Below are 16,751 nucleotides of genomic sequence, written 5' to 3'. Positions count from 1 at the left end.
TTTCTCTCTTCTTACGCTGTTTAAGATTCATTTCACGTCCTAACATATGATCTGTCCTGGAGAATGTCGCACATGCAGTTGAGAAAAGGGTGTATTCTGTTGCTTTTAGAAGGGATGTTTATATATGTGTGCGTGTGTGTGTGTATAAAAACCAGTGTGTGTGTGTATAAAAACCAGTGTGTGTGTGTATAGTCTATCTTGTCTAATGTGTCTTTTAAGGCCAATGTTTCCTTATGGACTTTCTGCCTGAATGATTTATCCATTGATATGAGTGGTGTTAAGTCCCCTACTATTATTATAGGGTGCTCTATTTCTCCCATTTGCTTTGTTAATATTTGCTTTATACAGGGTCCAGCACAAATAATTTCCCTTTTTATTATAAAATTTTGTTACAAAATAATAAGCATGTAATGCTTATTGTTCTGTAACATAACAATATCACACTCGAGCACACCATATGACTTTTTAGGTGAAATGTTCAAATAAAAACTATAAATTATTACACCCATATTATTACCCTACCAACCACACTCAAGCAGGCATTATTTCTGCTCTACCCTATATACTGGGTTTGCCAAAAAGTTAATTTGTTTTTTTCCATAAGATTGTTCTACTAGTGCTTAGTTGTCTTTAACTTCATTTGAACCAATTTTGTTAGATTGTATTGTGACAGCTGTCATATCAGCATGCATTTAAAAAACAACTCATTAAAATTGATGAATTTTTGTGTAGCTATTTTAATATTAGAGATGGAAGAAAATAAGCAACATTTTTGGTATATTATGCTCTGTTATTTCAAGAACAGTAAAAACTCAACTGAAATGCAAAAAGTGATTTCTTCAGTGTATGGAGAAGGTGCTATGACTGATTGAATGTGTCAAAAGTGGTTTGTGAAGTTTCATGCCAGAGATTTCTTGCTGGACGTTGCTCCATGGTCGGGTAGACTAGTTGAAGTATACAGTGACCAAATGGAGACATTAATTGAGAACAATCAATGTTATACCACATGAGAGATATTAAAATATCTAAAAAACAGTTATTGGTGAACATGAAAATATATCTTCTACTTACAGAAAAAAACATGTGAACGTTTTGGCCAACCCAATATTTAGCTGCTCCTACACTGAGTGCATAAATATTTGCAAATATTATGTTCCCTTGTTGGACTGACCCTTTACCATTATTTCATGATACATAATTTGTCTCTTATTACAGTATTTGTTTTAAAGTCCATTTTGTGTGACATAAATATAGCTTCCCCAGATTTCTTTTGGCTTCCATTTGCATGGAATATCTTTTCCCACACCTTCACAGTCTGTGTGTGCCCTTACATCTGAAGTGAACTTGTAAGCAGCATATGGATGGGTCTTGTTTTTTGTTTTTTTAAGTCCATTTAACCACTCTGCCTCTAAATTAGAGAATTTAGTCCATTTACATTTACAGTCATTATTGATAGGTATATACAAAATTGCCATTTTGTTGTTTTCTGTCTGTTTTGGAGTTCCTCTGGCCTCTTCTTATTTTCTTGTTCTCTTCCTGTGTGGTTTGATGGCTTCCTTTAGTGGCATGCTTAGATTCCTTTCTCATTATTTTTTGTGTACCTACCATTGGTTTTTTATTTTGTGGTTAACATAAGGCTTACATATAAAACTTATATTTGCAACAGTATATTTTAAGTTGATCACAACTTAAGTTTGAACACATCCTAAAGCTCTACATTTTTATTCTCCCCCTCACATTTTATGTTTTTGTTGTCACATTTTATATCTTTTTATCTTGTGTATTCCTTAGCTATTTTTTGTAGTTATTTTTAACTACATTTGTCTTTTTAACCTTCATATTACCTTTTCTTTTTAAATGATTAATCCACTAACTTTACTATATATGTAGCTTTAGCAATGAGGTTTATACTTTCACATGTTTTCTTGTTATAATTAGCATCCTTTCTTTTCAGCTTAAATAAGTCCCATTAACATTTCTTGCACTGATAATTCTGGTTTAGTGGTGATGAACTCCTTTAGCTTTTACTTGTCTGGAAAACTATTTTTTTAAAATATGTTTATCACTCTTTCAACTCTAAATAATAACTTTGTCAGGTAGGGTATTCTTGGTTGGTTGTTTGTTTGTTTTCTTTTAGCACTGTGCAGATACCACCCCACTCTCTTCTGGCCTGGAAAGTTTCTGCTGAAAAATTTGACAATCTCACGGGGGTTCCCCTGTACATAACAAGTTTTTCTCTTTCTCCTTTTCAGTTTCTCTCCATGTTTTTAACTTTTGACATTTTAGTTGTAATGTTCCTTGGTATGTGTCTCTTTGGGTTCTTCTTATTTGGAACTTTCTGGGTTTCCTGGATCTGGATGTCTGTTTCCTTCCCCAGGTTAGGGGAGTTTTCAGTCAGTACTTGTTCAAGTAAATTTTCTGCCTCTTCCTCTCTTTCTTCTATTCTGGAACTCCTATAATGTGAATGTTAGTCCACTTGATGTTGTCCTTTAAGCTATCTTCACTTTTCTTTATTCTTATTTTTCTTTTGGTTGCTCTCATTGGGTGAGTTCCACTGCCATGTCTTTGAACTGCCTGGCCCTACTCTTTTTCCTAGTCTACTGTTGAACCCCTCTAGTGTATTTTTCAGTCCAGTTATTGTATTCACCACTTATGTGACTTCTCTTTTGTATTTTCTTATGATCTCTTTGTTGAAGTACTCACTGTATTCATCCATTCTTCTTCCTAGTTCAGTGAACCTTCTTATGACCATTACTTTGAACTCTGTATCAAGTAAATTATTTACCTTTGTCTCATTAAGATTTTGTTTTCCTGAAGTTTTTTTTTTCTTTTGTTTGGAACATATTCCTTTGTTGCTTCATTTTGCTTGATTCTCTGTGTTGGTTTCTAGGATTTAGATGAAACAGCCACCTCTCCCAGTTTTGAAGGGTTGGCCTTATGTAGGAGATGAACCTTATCATTCAAATGTACCCTAGCTCTTGTTTGTCTCTCAAACCTTTGTGACTGACCAAGCCACCTGTCTCATTTTTAATAGCTCCCAGTAGTTTAAGGTGTATCACAATTTGTATCTCAGAGGGGAGGAGCTTAGTCAGCCCCTAGAGTTAGGCTGATGGGAGCCAGATCCTTAAGGAGCTCTTAAAGAATGCAAATATATATAGTCCTATGGGACCACAAGTGTTAAGCCCCACTGGCTACCAGAACCAGGCAATCTGGAGTTGTCTCCTGAGTGGCAGTTGTGAAATTCAGGGCTCCCTTTTCTTATGCATTATATAACTAATCTACCTCACCACTGATGCTTAGCCTTGCAAAGTTAGGCTTCAAAGTAAATCCTCAGTCATGTTACTAAGTAAAAAAGCAAATTACATAACAGCATATAGGATGTGATGCTGTTAAGAAGGGTGTGCCTGTGCAGGGGCATGTGTGCAGGTGTGCACACATACTTTATTTATCCGTGGTCACATGTGTAAATGTATTGAAGCAGGCCTGGAAGGAGTCATCCAAGACTGATAAGGTCCTGGGGTTGGAAGGGGTGGTCAAGGGGCATTTTCACCTTATCTGAATGTCTGAACATTTTTTATAGTAAAAAATATATTCAGTAAATATTTTTGAATTTTTAAAATACACTTACGGGGAAAAGTTTACTGAAGTTGAACTGACAAATGATAGTGCTTTTAATATTTAAGAATAAAAAGATAGTGAACAAAACTTAATATCCTAAAATGGGCAATAGATAGAAAATGTAGTGACAATGGGAAATGTATGAATGGGCGACACCCATACATACATACGTAGTATGTAGCATGTTCCTTAGAAATTAAACAGTGCCTCTTCTCTCCCCCCAAACACATACCCCATCCATGGGCATTATCTTATGAGAGCAGCTAATTCCAGTATTTTCTAATGGTGTTAGGAAGTCAATCCTTACAAATGTATATAGAAAAAAATGAAAAAATTACATGTTTTAATGTAAATGAAAGGTATTTCTTTACCTCATTCATGGAAGTTTTATGCAATTTAAGTCTTTACTTCCTCTAGCACACAAAGCAGTTCTTCTGAGGCAGGAAAGGGGAGCCACAAACCAAAGCGATGTCGGCAAACACATACCTACAGGGAGTCAGAGAGAAAGGTGCCCTGGCTACTGGAATGTAGTTCTCAGCTGTGAAGGACAGCAAAGAGGCTAAAGCCATTCACTTCTACATATAACTTTAGTATTACATATCATTTGACCAAAAATAATTCCATTTAGTATTACATATTAGTTGACTAAAAATAATAATTCTGTTAATTATAGCTCAATAAAGAGATCATTGATATAAAAGAACATTGTACACGTACACACAAAAAGCTATATGCAGACTAGAGTCTCCACCCCCAAAAAGAAAACCACTCCGAACCAAACCATTTTTTGTAGTTTATTGGCTTTGCTGTATGCTTTGCTATACAGGAATATAGACTTGATGACACGGAGCCAAGAATACCAGGTTCAAATCCCACCTGCCCTTTTTAGTAGCGTGACTTTGTGCGAGTTAACTACACCATTCTTGCCTTTGGCACCCATCTGTAAGATAGCGATGACCCTGGGGGCCTCCCTTGTAGGTAGTAAGTGATCTAGGAGTGCCTGGTGTACAGGAAAGCACTTAAGTTTAGCTATTATTATTTGGACTGAGTAAACATCCAGCTTCAAGAAGTCATATGATTATCCAAGACACCCTAATTTGATGGCTGTGCTACAATTTGGACATGACGCATGTACTCCTTAAGATTGGCCCTCCAGTTTCCTCAGGAAACTCCTTTGTGTGCCCACATGGTGTGTGTTAAGTGCTAGGTGTCTGATGCTGAGTGGGAAAATGACCATGTGTTCTAAGGGCAATGCTCCTTTCCTGAGAATAAGGCTATTCTGTACACATTGTGAGCCAGGCCACCCTCTCGCTGAAGCCAGTAGATCCCCTGAGACCTGGGAAAAATCAGGGCCCCTTCAGTAGGGAATCTGATTTATTCACAAAGTTCCATGATTTAATAAATATATAGTTGAGAGCCATCTATCTGTTGTCACTTACAAAATAATAACAGAGATGAGATCAACATACACAGCTTATGGCCCTCCTGGAAGAAAAGGTGAAAAGCTCTGTATCTAGTACACTGTGTGAATTCTGACTTTTCAGAGTGGACTTTGGTTTTGACAGCTCTTTATTTGCTGGCATTGCATCTCAAATACCTTTTGGAACAATTCTGTCAAAAGTGGTGAAATGATGACTGCCTTCTTTACTGTATAGCTCATGTACTTTGGAGGGCTCAGCAAAACAACCAAAAGCACCTTCCTGGCCCTACCAAGTCCCTGGACTCTGAGAGGGGGAAGAAAGGACACATTAGGACCTGAGTTCACAGGGGTGCTGTCCATTGGCCAGTGCAGGTTAACCCAGCTCTTTGGGTCTGTGTTGCAGGGATCATGTACCGCAAGTCCTGTGCATCATCGGCAGCCTGTCTCATCGCCTCAGCTGGGTACCAGTCCTTCTGCTCCCCAGGGAAACTGAACTCGGTGTGCATCAGCTGCTGTAACACCCCTCTGTGCAATGGGCCCCGGCCCAAGAAAAGGAGCAGCTCTGCCTCAGCACTCCAGCCAGGGCTCCCCACCACCTTCCTGCTCCTCAAATTAACCCTCTTCTTGGCGCACTGCTGAATGAGATGCCAGCCTCTCCTGCATTATTCTTCTGATCCTTGCTCCCCCTGCTCCATGAGATCTTCTGGGTGTCCTTTGAGTCTGGGTAGGGAGTCTGCATTCTCTTTCTTTCAGTCCCTTTGCAAATAATGAAAGAGTTCAGTGTAAAACATTTTTGTAATCTCTGAATAAATTCAGCCTGACTGAATTTTCAGTGTGTACTTAAAAGAAGGGAGGGGTTGAATTCAAAGTTCCCCCATCTGTAACCAGTCAAGGTAGCAGAATCAGCCCTTAGAAGACACTTGATTGGGCATCTGCCTTTCCCAAGGCCACTAGCTTCCATTCCTGTCCCTGATGGGGGAACAGATTATTTTGTCACTGCTCAGCAAGGGTAATGTTGTTTTCATTAGGGGAGGGCTGGTTAGCACTTGAGACTTTCTTACTTGACATTCACACTTCATGCTCCTGAAAACCATTCTCTGCGGCAGAATCGGCTGGTTTCGTCTCCCAGTTGGGCTCTGGCGACTCTGGACTCAATTGCTGAGTCTTAGACTCGGACTTGGCTTCAGCCTCTCTCTGAAAAGTGCTTAAATAAACCTCGTTAGTTCTCCTTGCAGAGGAATTGCTCCTGGAAGCAATGAAGATCAACGGACGGCGCACAGAGCGGGCGCTGTCCGTGGTGGAAGAAGCTAGGCTGCGCAGGCGCTTCTCGTGGTTGGCGTGCTGCAGGGTCAGGTGGCAGCGCAGCACCTGCCAGAACACCCTACGGAACTGCTGCGAGGACACGTTGTATAGCAGGGGGTTGATGACTGAGCTCAGGTAGAAGAAGGTGTCTGAGAAAGGGAGGAGGATCATGTAGGCCTGGAAGTAGGACTTGGTCCAATCGTGCTTGGGTCTGGAGGCAGACATGATTCTCCGAACCTGGTTAGGTAGCCAGCAGATGGCCAGTGTCACCACGATCAGCCCTGAGCAGGCAGGAAGGGGGAAGAGAAACAATAATACAGCATGAGAACAGCAACTAGAACCACAAAATATTTAGCCCTCAGTTCTGTACTTACTGGCCAGGAAATGGTACCAGTTTTTCAATGTTATGTTTGACAGCTTCTTTTGCCACTAGCAAAAAAGAATTTAACACCCTTTCAGGGCTGGGGGAGTTGACTGTGTTAAAGATCATTAAATGCTTTAGACAGTTTATTTATACCTGTTAATGCCTGTTAATTAAAAAAAAATGTTTTCATTGTTGTTTCTGTATCCAGAAAGCATTTTTATGCAGTCCATTAATCTACTTATATCTTTGTTGTTGTTGTTGTTTTTAAATAGATGTATACAGTATAGCCATATCAGGTGAAACAACATCTGCATTTTAAAGAATGTCCACACAAAGAAGAACCAATGATATCTTCAAGACAAATGGAAGTGGTAACAAAGAAGCATATTAAGTGACACTGATCTTGCATTCAGTTTCTAGGGAAGCAAAAGGAGGACTAGCCTGTCAATGAGAGTGGTTTTTTTTTGACATAGATTTACTAGGTGTGCACACCTGTAATTATAATGTCATATCTACAACAGCACTTCTGTTTCTTTGCAAATGTTTTGAAATAGGACAATTATTCAAACACAATGGATATTATAAGACTTCCTTCAAGTTCAGCCAGTAACAGTCTCATTGCCCTTGTGGCACTGAGCTATAGTGGAAAAAGCCCAGAAATGATTAGACTCTAAGGAGACATTACTCAGTGGCCCCCTCCAAGGAGCAAATACTTTTTATATGGACATATGTTTGCATGCCCACATGACTGCATTCCCACTTACATAATCATCACTATTTCTATGATCTATGACAGAAGAAGATTCTATTAGGTCACAAACTACTGATATGACTAGTTTCATAAGCATTTATTCTACAATGACCCCCCCACAAAAAACAACAGAGAGATATCAGATCAGAAGTCAGCAGTACATTTGCTCTGTTCTCTCAGGGTAGTGGAGAGTGGGGCTGGGCAAGATACCAGAATGTAAGTGAGTAGAACTGATAACTTAAAGTCATGATTTGGATTTCTGGAAATGCTTCATCCCTCTCCTAAACCTGAATAAGGAAAATTCATGTTTTTAAACCCTCTGATTTTCTAGGAAACCATAGGGAAGTGATTGTTGGCAATGGTCCCTTCCTACTTCTGATCGACAGTAAATATTTCATTAATAAATGCTTGAGGAAAAACAGCCATGTCCACATACCCAAGGTTGGCCCTCCTGCATGCACTCACCTGAGCATCCCTTGCCTGGGGGTGGAGTGGCCCTAGGTGTGTTCTCTGGCACTGAAGTAACCCAACTCCTCCAACAACAAACCCTCCACAAATCCCAGCTATCAGCAAAGAGGGCCCTAAGAACTCTGCTTCCCTGTTAATTTTCAAGGATTTTTCTCATCAAACCTCAGCCCAAGCTTGAAATGCAACCCAATTTGCTTATTTCTTTCCTTTGAGTTTCCTACCCTGAGAACACTCAGTAAATCTAAAAATAAAACAGGCAAAGTTACATATTGATATGATGAAAAGGCAAAAACATCATCTTAAGTCAAGAGTATACTCTGAATCACCTGGTTACAACTGCTGGATAGGAACACAACTCCACATTTTTCTGATTTAAAGAAATACTTTCAGAGGAAATTGGAGACTTTTTTCACTGTTTATAGAAGCTCAGGCATTCCAACCACCTGTGCTATTCCAAGTGTGCTCTTAAGTCATTTCTCTTTGTTTTTATCCCATGCAGCTCTGACTGAAATGTTTGTCTCATTAATTGTGAAGGAGCTAGGAAGCTCACCATACCTAGGGAAGTTATGTCTTCACAAATTTTTAATTTTTTTCTTCCCTGCCACTGAATTTCAGAGAATAAGTACAACCACTTCATCTAAGGACTTGTTTCCTAGAACATGGAAACTGAGCACAAGGTTTAGATACGTGCTATGCTGTACTGTAGGAGGTTGTACTTCAGGTGATAAGAGTCTAGAAAGGCAATAAGAACCAGCTTATACTTACCACAGCTGGAACATAGAACAGCTTTCAAAGACAGCACAAGAAAGACAGAAAATAAGGCATGGCTGTGGGCAAGTGGGGAGAAATTATAAAAGTGCTCTCATGTCCTGTCTTTGCTTCTGTTCCATTGATCTCTTATTTGCATGACCCTTATTCTTCTGTTACCTTCACCCTCTTTGCCTGGCATCAAATGTCCCTGATTAATCATCCCATGTAAAGAAGCAGAGTTTAGTAAGAAACAAACCAAACAACAACAACAACAACAACAACAACAAAGACATAAGCATCCTGCTATAGGCAAAAGACAGGGGCTGATGAAGAATTGTGGCCTGGCTTGCAGTTGCAGCCAGGAGAATTCTTGCTCTGAAATCAAAATGAGCTAAAGTAGGTAACTGAGAAACACCTTAGCCTGAACACATAGCACGACATAGGGAACCAGACCTGAGGTTCTTCAATGATGAGAAAAGAAGGTACATCTCTGCTTTCTGGGTATAGAAGTAGGCAGATATGACACCAAATACCAACACAGAGAATGAGAGACAAAGAGCTGAGTTAGAAATGGACTGGGATTAAAGATTAGGCATTGGACAAGTCTTGAGATAGAACCAAGAATAATGCCAAATATTTATTGAGTTTTCCTTATTCCAGTTCTGCACCAACCACTCTCTGCTAATTTCCTATTCATTTCTCACTTCTGGTAGTAACCTGGTAAGATCAAAATTGCTATTATCTTCACTTTATAGATGAAGTTGAGTCTCAGAGAAGGCTAGCTGCCAGTATGCTATAGCTAGGACACATGCTTGCCGAACTTCAAAATTCAAGATATGTACTTGTTTCTCAAAGATCTACAGAGGCTGTCCCTCATATTTTCAGTTTTAAAAACATAGAAAACACAAGAAAGTAAACATGAGCCATAATTCTACCATGTGAAGTAGATATAAAGCATCACTGTCCACTAGAAATATAATGTAAACCATATCTAATTTTAAATTTTCAAGTAGCCACATTCAAAAAATAGAGACAAGGGAAATCAATTTTAATAACAGCTTTTGTAATCCAATATACCCCAAACATTATCATTTCACATGCACTTGCAACATATAATCAACCTAATGTTATTTATGAGATGTTTTACATTCTTTTTTCCATATTAAGTCCTTGAAACCCAGGGTGACTTTTATGCTTACAGCACATTTCAGTTGGGACCAGCCATAGGTGGCTAGTGACTATAGCACAGGTTAAAGTAACCCTTCATAGCCCCTCCTCAAAACATCAGGACTCCTTATTTCCTCCTATTCTCATTTCCCCACTTGCCCCCTTCCCAGCCACATACCCAGAGTCCTGTCCAACCAAGGAAACCCCTACCTAGCATGTATTTGTCATCCTCAGAGTCTGATGATGCAATGAAGGTACACTCCTGATCCTATTCCTGAGTACGCATTCTCAGCCATGCTGAACATGTTCACCGAGTGCTTTCACATAAAGCCTTCCATATAAAGGCACTACAAGTTATCTAAAGCCTAAATAATTCTAAAAGCATAAATTTCTATTTTTGCATTGTTCATTCTAAACCTTGCCTAGTCATTTTGGAATAGCATAGATTGTGCCAAACACCTGGCAAGGCTGTTGGAATATAATTCCTCCAACTCAACTAGAGGTGGGGAAAACAGCTGGTGCCTTTCTTCTTGGGCTTTGAAAGACAATTTTGTTCTAGGAAAATGGAGCATTGGGCATAAGGTGCAGCCAGTAACGAGAGAGGTGTGTGCCCATGGGCAATGTAATAGAGGGGTGGGTTTAGGGGGATCAACCCAGCATTCCTATTAAATTTGTCATTTTATAAGGTCAGGTAATTGCTCACATTTACAGTTGAAGAAAAAAAGTTCATTATTTTAGATGATACCTTGTTGAGAACAAATAGCAAATACAAAGGTGTTTTTATTCCGGCTGTTTGCAAATGATCCAGCTCTAGTCCCAGCTACTCTGTAGCTGAGACAAAGCTTTAAAGTCTTATTCGTGCCTTAATAGAGCATATTAAAGATTTGACTAAATTTATGTTTGGCTGCAATCAATTTGGGCTTGTATATTACATTTGGAAAAATCTATAACACTTTGATCCGTGTAGTGTAATGTGCAGACCACAGGTAAATAACTTTAGTGTGAACTTGAATGAAGATCAGTGAACTGAACCCAGTCATGTAAAGCAAATAAACAGTTTTAACTGAATTATTGATAGATCTGTATTGTACTCCAGACAGCCTTGCACTCTAGGTTAAGAAATACCTTCATATTTATCTTATTTTTCCACATAAAGTATTTCCATTTTTCCTCTTTGATCATTACACTAAATGACAAGAGCCATTAGATGATGACACAGATTTATTCTCAGCAGAGTGGAGTTGTTTAAAAAACAAGTAATGCAGATGTCCAACAACATCCCACACTGAAGCATGACATTTCAACAGCATCCAAGCTAGCCTGCTTGGGGCAGTCTTCAGAAGTGCATTAAGCTATACTGCCAGAGATGCGTCAGCATCCATGTATCTGACCATGCTCTGTTTTATACCTGCTAACCTTTAAAATGAAAGGAGTTATTTGTGTGTACCCCAGGACTCATCTTAGAGTAATCGGAGAACAGCAGACAGAAAGGGAGACCCCTGCAGAACTCCCTTGTCCTACAAATGTCAGAACTGAAGCAAAGTGATTCACTCAAGATCTCACAGGTAAGGGTGGCAGGATGTCCTTGACCTTGCCATACTGCTCAAATGCTGGATTCTACCCAAAATTGACAAATAAGCCTATCATATTTAAATGTAGTTTCGTTTTTCAGTTTTAGGCTCAAGGCTGACCATTCGCAGTGTGGAATGCAGTGAGTTGCTTGTCCGTCTCAGACCCCTGCAAAAGCCAGCACATCTTCTCAATACACTGTTTGGATCCAGTTTTAGAACCAGGCCCCTTGACAACAGGCAATAAAACAAAGCTCTGGAGCACAAGTGTCCCCCACCCCCCGTATTTTTTGAAGTCTAATAAAAGGGAGCTGAAGAATGTTCAGAAAACAAAATATGGCTCTAGGTCATGACTTGGTAACTAGGCCTACAGAGACTCTATCCATCTGTCCATCCATCCATTCATCTGCTATAAAGGCATACTTAAGTAGAACTAAGCAGAAAAAACCTGGAAATTTGATCTTTCCCCAAGCAAAGATATTTTATGTGATTTAAAGAAATCCCAAAGATTTGCTTCTTGCACCTGGTGTTGGAGTCCCATTTTACTGAGTCATTTTCTTGGGGTGTTGAGGAGGGAGGTGTTGAATATGCTTTAGGATTCCAGTGATTAGTATAGTTTCTCTACCCTGCCCCCCAACTGCTCCAGTATTGTAACTGCTCCCTAACCCTGTCCATAGTGAGCAGGAGTTATTTATCACTGTCCCCCATGTAAGTTCTCTGGACTTTGTTTATTCACTAGGCAAATATTTCTTGATTGGATGGAATCTATTATAGACCCTGTCCTAGGCACTGAAGATAAAATGCTGGTGACTGTTTGCAAAGGCTCATGAGAGTAGTCTGGGCAGAACATTATGGCAGCAATGAGGAGATCTAGCTGACCTTATACAGGGTGGAACACTCAGAAAAATTAAAGGAGAGGAAAAGTTAGCCTGGAAAACAGCAGCCAGGCAAAGACACAACATGAGCAAGGGATGGAGGAATGCTATGACAGCTTACCTTCTGAGAGCTGCAAGACTCAGAGTGACCAGAACAGAGGGGTGGATGGAGACAGGAGGTGAAAAAGGAGGACAGCTAGAGAACACTCCATCAGGTTTTGTGGACAATAAATCAACTCCCATACAGTAGGATGAGGAACATCTGCTTGTCAACTGACATTGAAATAGCAAATACCATTAGAAAGTAAGCATATGGTCAGTTGAATGAAGAGCCATGAAGAGACAAATCCAGCCAATAAAAGGTTTTAGCACTTTCTCAACTTATATTTTTTGTGTTTGCTAATCTGCTTCTGCCAATCTGGTGAGACACTGATCTTATTCACTGACTTTGTCCAACACAGGGCCTCCAAATCAACACTGACCTTGATTTAGTCTCTAACCTTTAAGACAGTGGTTCTCAAAGGGGGGTTCCTGGAACAGTAGCATCAGCCTCACCTAGGAACTTGTTAGAAATGCACGTCAGGCCCCAACCCATTCTTACTAAATCTGAGTCTGGAGCTGGGGACCAGCAGCTTGGGGTTAGCAAGGCTGCTGGTTGACTCCGATACTCAAATCTGAGAACCACTAGATTAACTGAGGTGGAGCCCAAATCTGTGGGCATTTTTGGGGTCCTGTCATTGTCATGTGCTTGCTTTTAAAGCATTGTGTTGAGTGTCTTCTTCAGTCTGAGTGGGCAGTAACTAAGAGCCCCGCCCTCTAGTTTCTCTGCATGACAACCACCCTGCCAGTCCCTCTCAGTCCTGACCACAGACCTCACCCTGGCCATGTCTCCTACCTTTCATCTCTTCTTTGTCCTCCTGCTCACTCTCATCTTCTTTCTCGCTTCTTTCCTTTCGCCCCTCCATTTCTCCTCTTCCTTTACATGTTTCCCCATTAGATAAACCAATGGCATCTAACCTTTCTTTTCTCTCTGCTTTTATTCCTCTTTCTTCCCTCCATCTTTTCCCAAGATCACCAAAAACTAAGTCATGTGCAGCCTTTGCCTTACCAGCACACACCCTCTCCCTTTCCATTTCTTTGATGACTTTGAGAAGGTGACTGCATCAGCTGCAGGCAAGTTCCTTAATAGCTAACAGGTGGCTGCCTAGGACATGGTCGCCACTCATTGCTGAGTTTACCAAAGGAAAATGAAGAGGCTTTGGAAGCAACACAGACAAGATATGAGGGACATGGGTGTTGGTACTGAAAGCCACCTCAATGCCCCCATGTCCTCTGGCCGTGGATACCCTGTGATCACTGTCCCAGTCACCCATCAGCTTAGTGTCCTTCATTTAAACTGATTGTCATTCTTTTCCTCTTTCCTACTGAGAAATGTTCTATAAGAGAAGATAGAAGAGCTGTTGGGATTTGGTTTTCAGAGAAGGGCACAGGACACAGCTTTAAAATGATGTAAACGCCACAGATGGCTGCTTCTGTCCAAGAAGACGGGTGGTTTGATATCCTGTCCTTGCCCCAGCTATTTGATGGAGCCCAGGAAAGGACTCTCTCTCCACTGTGGCTCCAACCACTGCTTGGACACCAAAGACCCTGATTTCAAATGGCCTGCAATTTTCTCAGCATTTCATCCATCTCTCTCTGCTGTACAAGTTTCAGTATAAGAAAAACTATAAATTACTCCAATAGTAGATATATATTTCTCAAGCAAGTCCTCCTGTCTGGGAGCTGTAGGATAGCCACTTGCACTCAAAGTAAGCAGCATTTAGGGTCATCATTATGGTTTAGTGCCTGTTTCTTGATGAATGCATGGTAAATGATTCACTGGAACCTGTTAAATAAATATTTTTATGTGGATCTTACTTGTATGCATCTGTGTGGGGCTTTCTATGCAAACATTCTTCTAAATCTACCATTAGTAAAGTCTCCATGTGTGGTGTAGCTGTTTCTCAGCAGCACAGGTGAAATCAAATGCTTCTTCCCTTGGAACACATGGCCCAGGAGTAGCTGGTAGTCATGAGGATCATGGCACCCCCATGCCTGCCAGGGAAGCTGTGTACTGACCATGTGATGGCTGGGCCACCCCTCCAGAGGATCAACTCAGACCACCCAGCTGTGCCAGGACACTTATAAACACTGACTAACACTAAAAGCCTGCAGTTTCTAATAGAATTTAGTTCCAAGCAAATGGGAATTAAAACTCCAGACTGTTAACACTGAAAAAGCCTCAGAGATAAGTCTGCTGGTGAGCCAGAATTCCCAAAGAAGTAGGATGAGGTGCCCAAATTCATACAGCCCAGGAGTCCAAGCACAGGGCCTCCCAGTCTGGCAGTGTTTGCAGGTGTCATGAGCTCCCCTCAGAGCCCAGTGAAAACGGGTGTTCCTCCAATGAAAGAGCACTCAAGCTAAGTGCATGCACCAGAGGCACACTGGCATTTCAGGAGTGTGGAGACAAGTGAATGTGCCTGCAGATCTTGCTCCTCACCTCTCTCCTTTCTGAGGTCCCTGCTTGTGCTCCCACTGTGGGACTTGGGACCCTAGGAGAACCAGCTCTGAGTGCCTGTGACAGAGGCAGGCCAGCCCGAGGGCAGGCAGGCATCCCCCAGTCTGTTCTCTCTGTTCTCCAGGCCTCTGTGCTGATCTCTCAGACTAGACTGTGTCTTCCTTGCCCTCTACTCTTCCTCCTCCTCTGCCCCTTTCTCCCTCCCCCTCTCACCCTGAGTGCACATTCTTTGTGCAGCTCTTATTCTACAAGTTTTTGCTTAGTATCACTGCCTCCAGTAAACCTTCCTTGTCTCCATAAGGCTATATTCAGTTCTCTACCATGACTCCATCAGCCTTTTACTCATGCCCCTGTCATTGTAACACCAGAGTGTTTACTAGACCATAAATTTCATGAAGGCAGGACTCTCCATCTTCACTGTTATATTCTTAGCACATGACAGAAAATCTTTACATAGTAATTGTTCAATAAATGTGGGTAGGAAAGGGGGAAGAGGGTGCTAGAGGCCCCAGATGAGGAGCTGGGTAGGAGGGCATTTAGTATTCATACATTTACCTAATGTACATAGAATCAGTTTGAAACCAGCTTCCCTGATCAAAGGGGTCAGTACTAACCCTCCTTATACAGAGCCTAGTGCCTGGATCATTTCTATTCCCCATCCTGAGGGGAAGAGAAGGAGAGAGTGGAAACTGAAAGAAGGGGTCGCCTTCTCATTCAAGCAAGAACAGAACCTCCAGGTCCAAGAACCTCAAGACCAACAGGTCTACACAGGGGTGAGGAGTGTTGGGGTCCAAAAGTGCCTGCAGAGGCCACAGACTTTAGTCTCCTACCCTTCTGTGCGACCCCAGGCCCTAAGTTCTCTACACTAAAAACTCATTTCTTCCCTTGTTTCTCTCCAAGATGGCTTCATTGGGCACAGAGGCAAGAGGGTCAACAGGTAAAACAGAAAAGCCACGTCTACCAGATAAATTCACTTCTCCCAAAGTCAGTCCCCTCAGGGGCCCTCTGAATCACAGTTCCCATGAAGATGCTACAAGTCTCTGTCAGAGAAGCTGCTGGCCAAGACTCAGAAGATAAGTGTTGTGGTGTACAGCCCTGGGGGAGACCTACAAAGAAAGGAGGAGAAAGCAGATAGATGAGCATCTGGTAAAGGGGGTATAAGATTATTTCTATATAATAGGCTGTGTGGCCTCAGGAGAATTAAATCTTGTGATTACAAGCCTAAATTTTCCATTTGGACACAACTTGGCTGTAGAGGGAGAGAGAGAGTTTGGGGAGAGCAGAACGTGACTATGGCCTGACTATGGCCTTCCTGCTCTTTGCCTATCACAGATTTTCCTATAACGTGTTTCATGGCCTCTCTGGCTTCACCTCATCTGGGCCACTCCACCCACCAAGGGATGATCAGTTTTACTTTCTAAAGCTCAGGCTCCCATTTGTAAAATGTAGATAACAAGAGCTGCTGGGATTATTAAATGAGATAATGAATGTAAAGTGCTAAGTATAGTGCCTGCTGCCAGGTAAGGGCTCATAGTTATAACCATCATCACCTCCCAGGTCATCTCAACTTTTACCATCATTGCCACCACTCCGCCACCATCATTTCCATCACCTCCTCCACTATCTCCCCACCAACACCCTCACTGCCATCAAGCTAGCTCTCAGAGGTCAGCGATCTGGGGGAAGGCTGGTGAGAAGGATATCAGACACCTTCCAATCCTAAACTCACAGATAAGGCCCAGAAATATCCCATGACTTTTTCAGGATTATCCTGTAAAACAATAGCAGAAGAGGACCAGAATTTAGTATCCAGGTTTCCAGGCCACTGTTCCCCCACCATTCTGCCTTAAGGTCCTGACTCATTTACCCCTCCTCCAACACACACATGGGTATTTAGGGTTTAAAGAAGCT

The 16,751-nt window shown here is 41.3% G+C and overlaps 2 protein-coding genes across 4 annotated transcripts in view; one reads left to right on the top strand and one right to left on the bottom strand.

Moving 5' to 3' along the window:
* Positions 1-5,677, top strand: part of LYPD1 (LY6/PLAUR domain containing 1) — a 39,090-nt gene extending 33,413 nt beyond the window's left edge. For both annotated transcript variants that reach the window (XM_053918598.1, XM_024569608.4), the window contains one exon: positions 5,442-5,677. In XM_053918598.1, coding sequence (XP_053774573.1) covers positions 5,442-5,677 — 236 coding nt within the window. The remainder of the gene's footprint in view (positions 1-5,441) is intronic.
* A 333-nt stretch (positions 5,678-6,010) lies between these two features.
* The window catches only part of GPR39 (G protein-coupled receptor 39), a 209,368-nt gene continuing 198,627 nt past the window's right edge, over positions 6,011-16,751 (bottom strand). For both annotated transcript variants that reach the window (XM_045203155.3, XM_024569757.4), the window contains one exon: positions 6,011-6,621. In XM_045203155.3, the coding sequence (XP_045059090.2) occupies positions 6,107-6,621 (515 nt within the window). In that variant the 3' untranslated portion in view covers positions 6,011-6,106. The remainder of the gene's footprint in view (positions 6,622-16,751) is intronic.

This window comes from Desmodus rotundus, chromosome 2 (genome assembly GCF_022682495.2).
Source record: "Desmodus rotundus isolate HL8 chromosome 2, HLdesRot8A.1, whole genome shotgun sequence".
NCBI lineage: Eukaryota > Metazoa > Chordata > Mammalia > Chiroptera > Phyllostomidae > Desmodus > Desmodus rotundus.
This window is presented reverse-complemented; position numbering and strand designations above follow the sequence as displayed.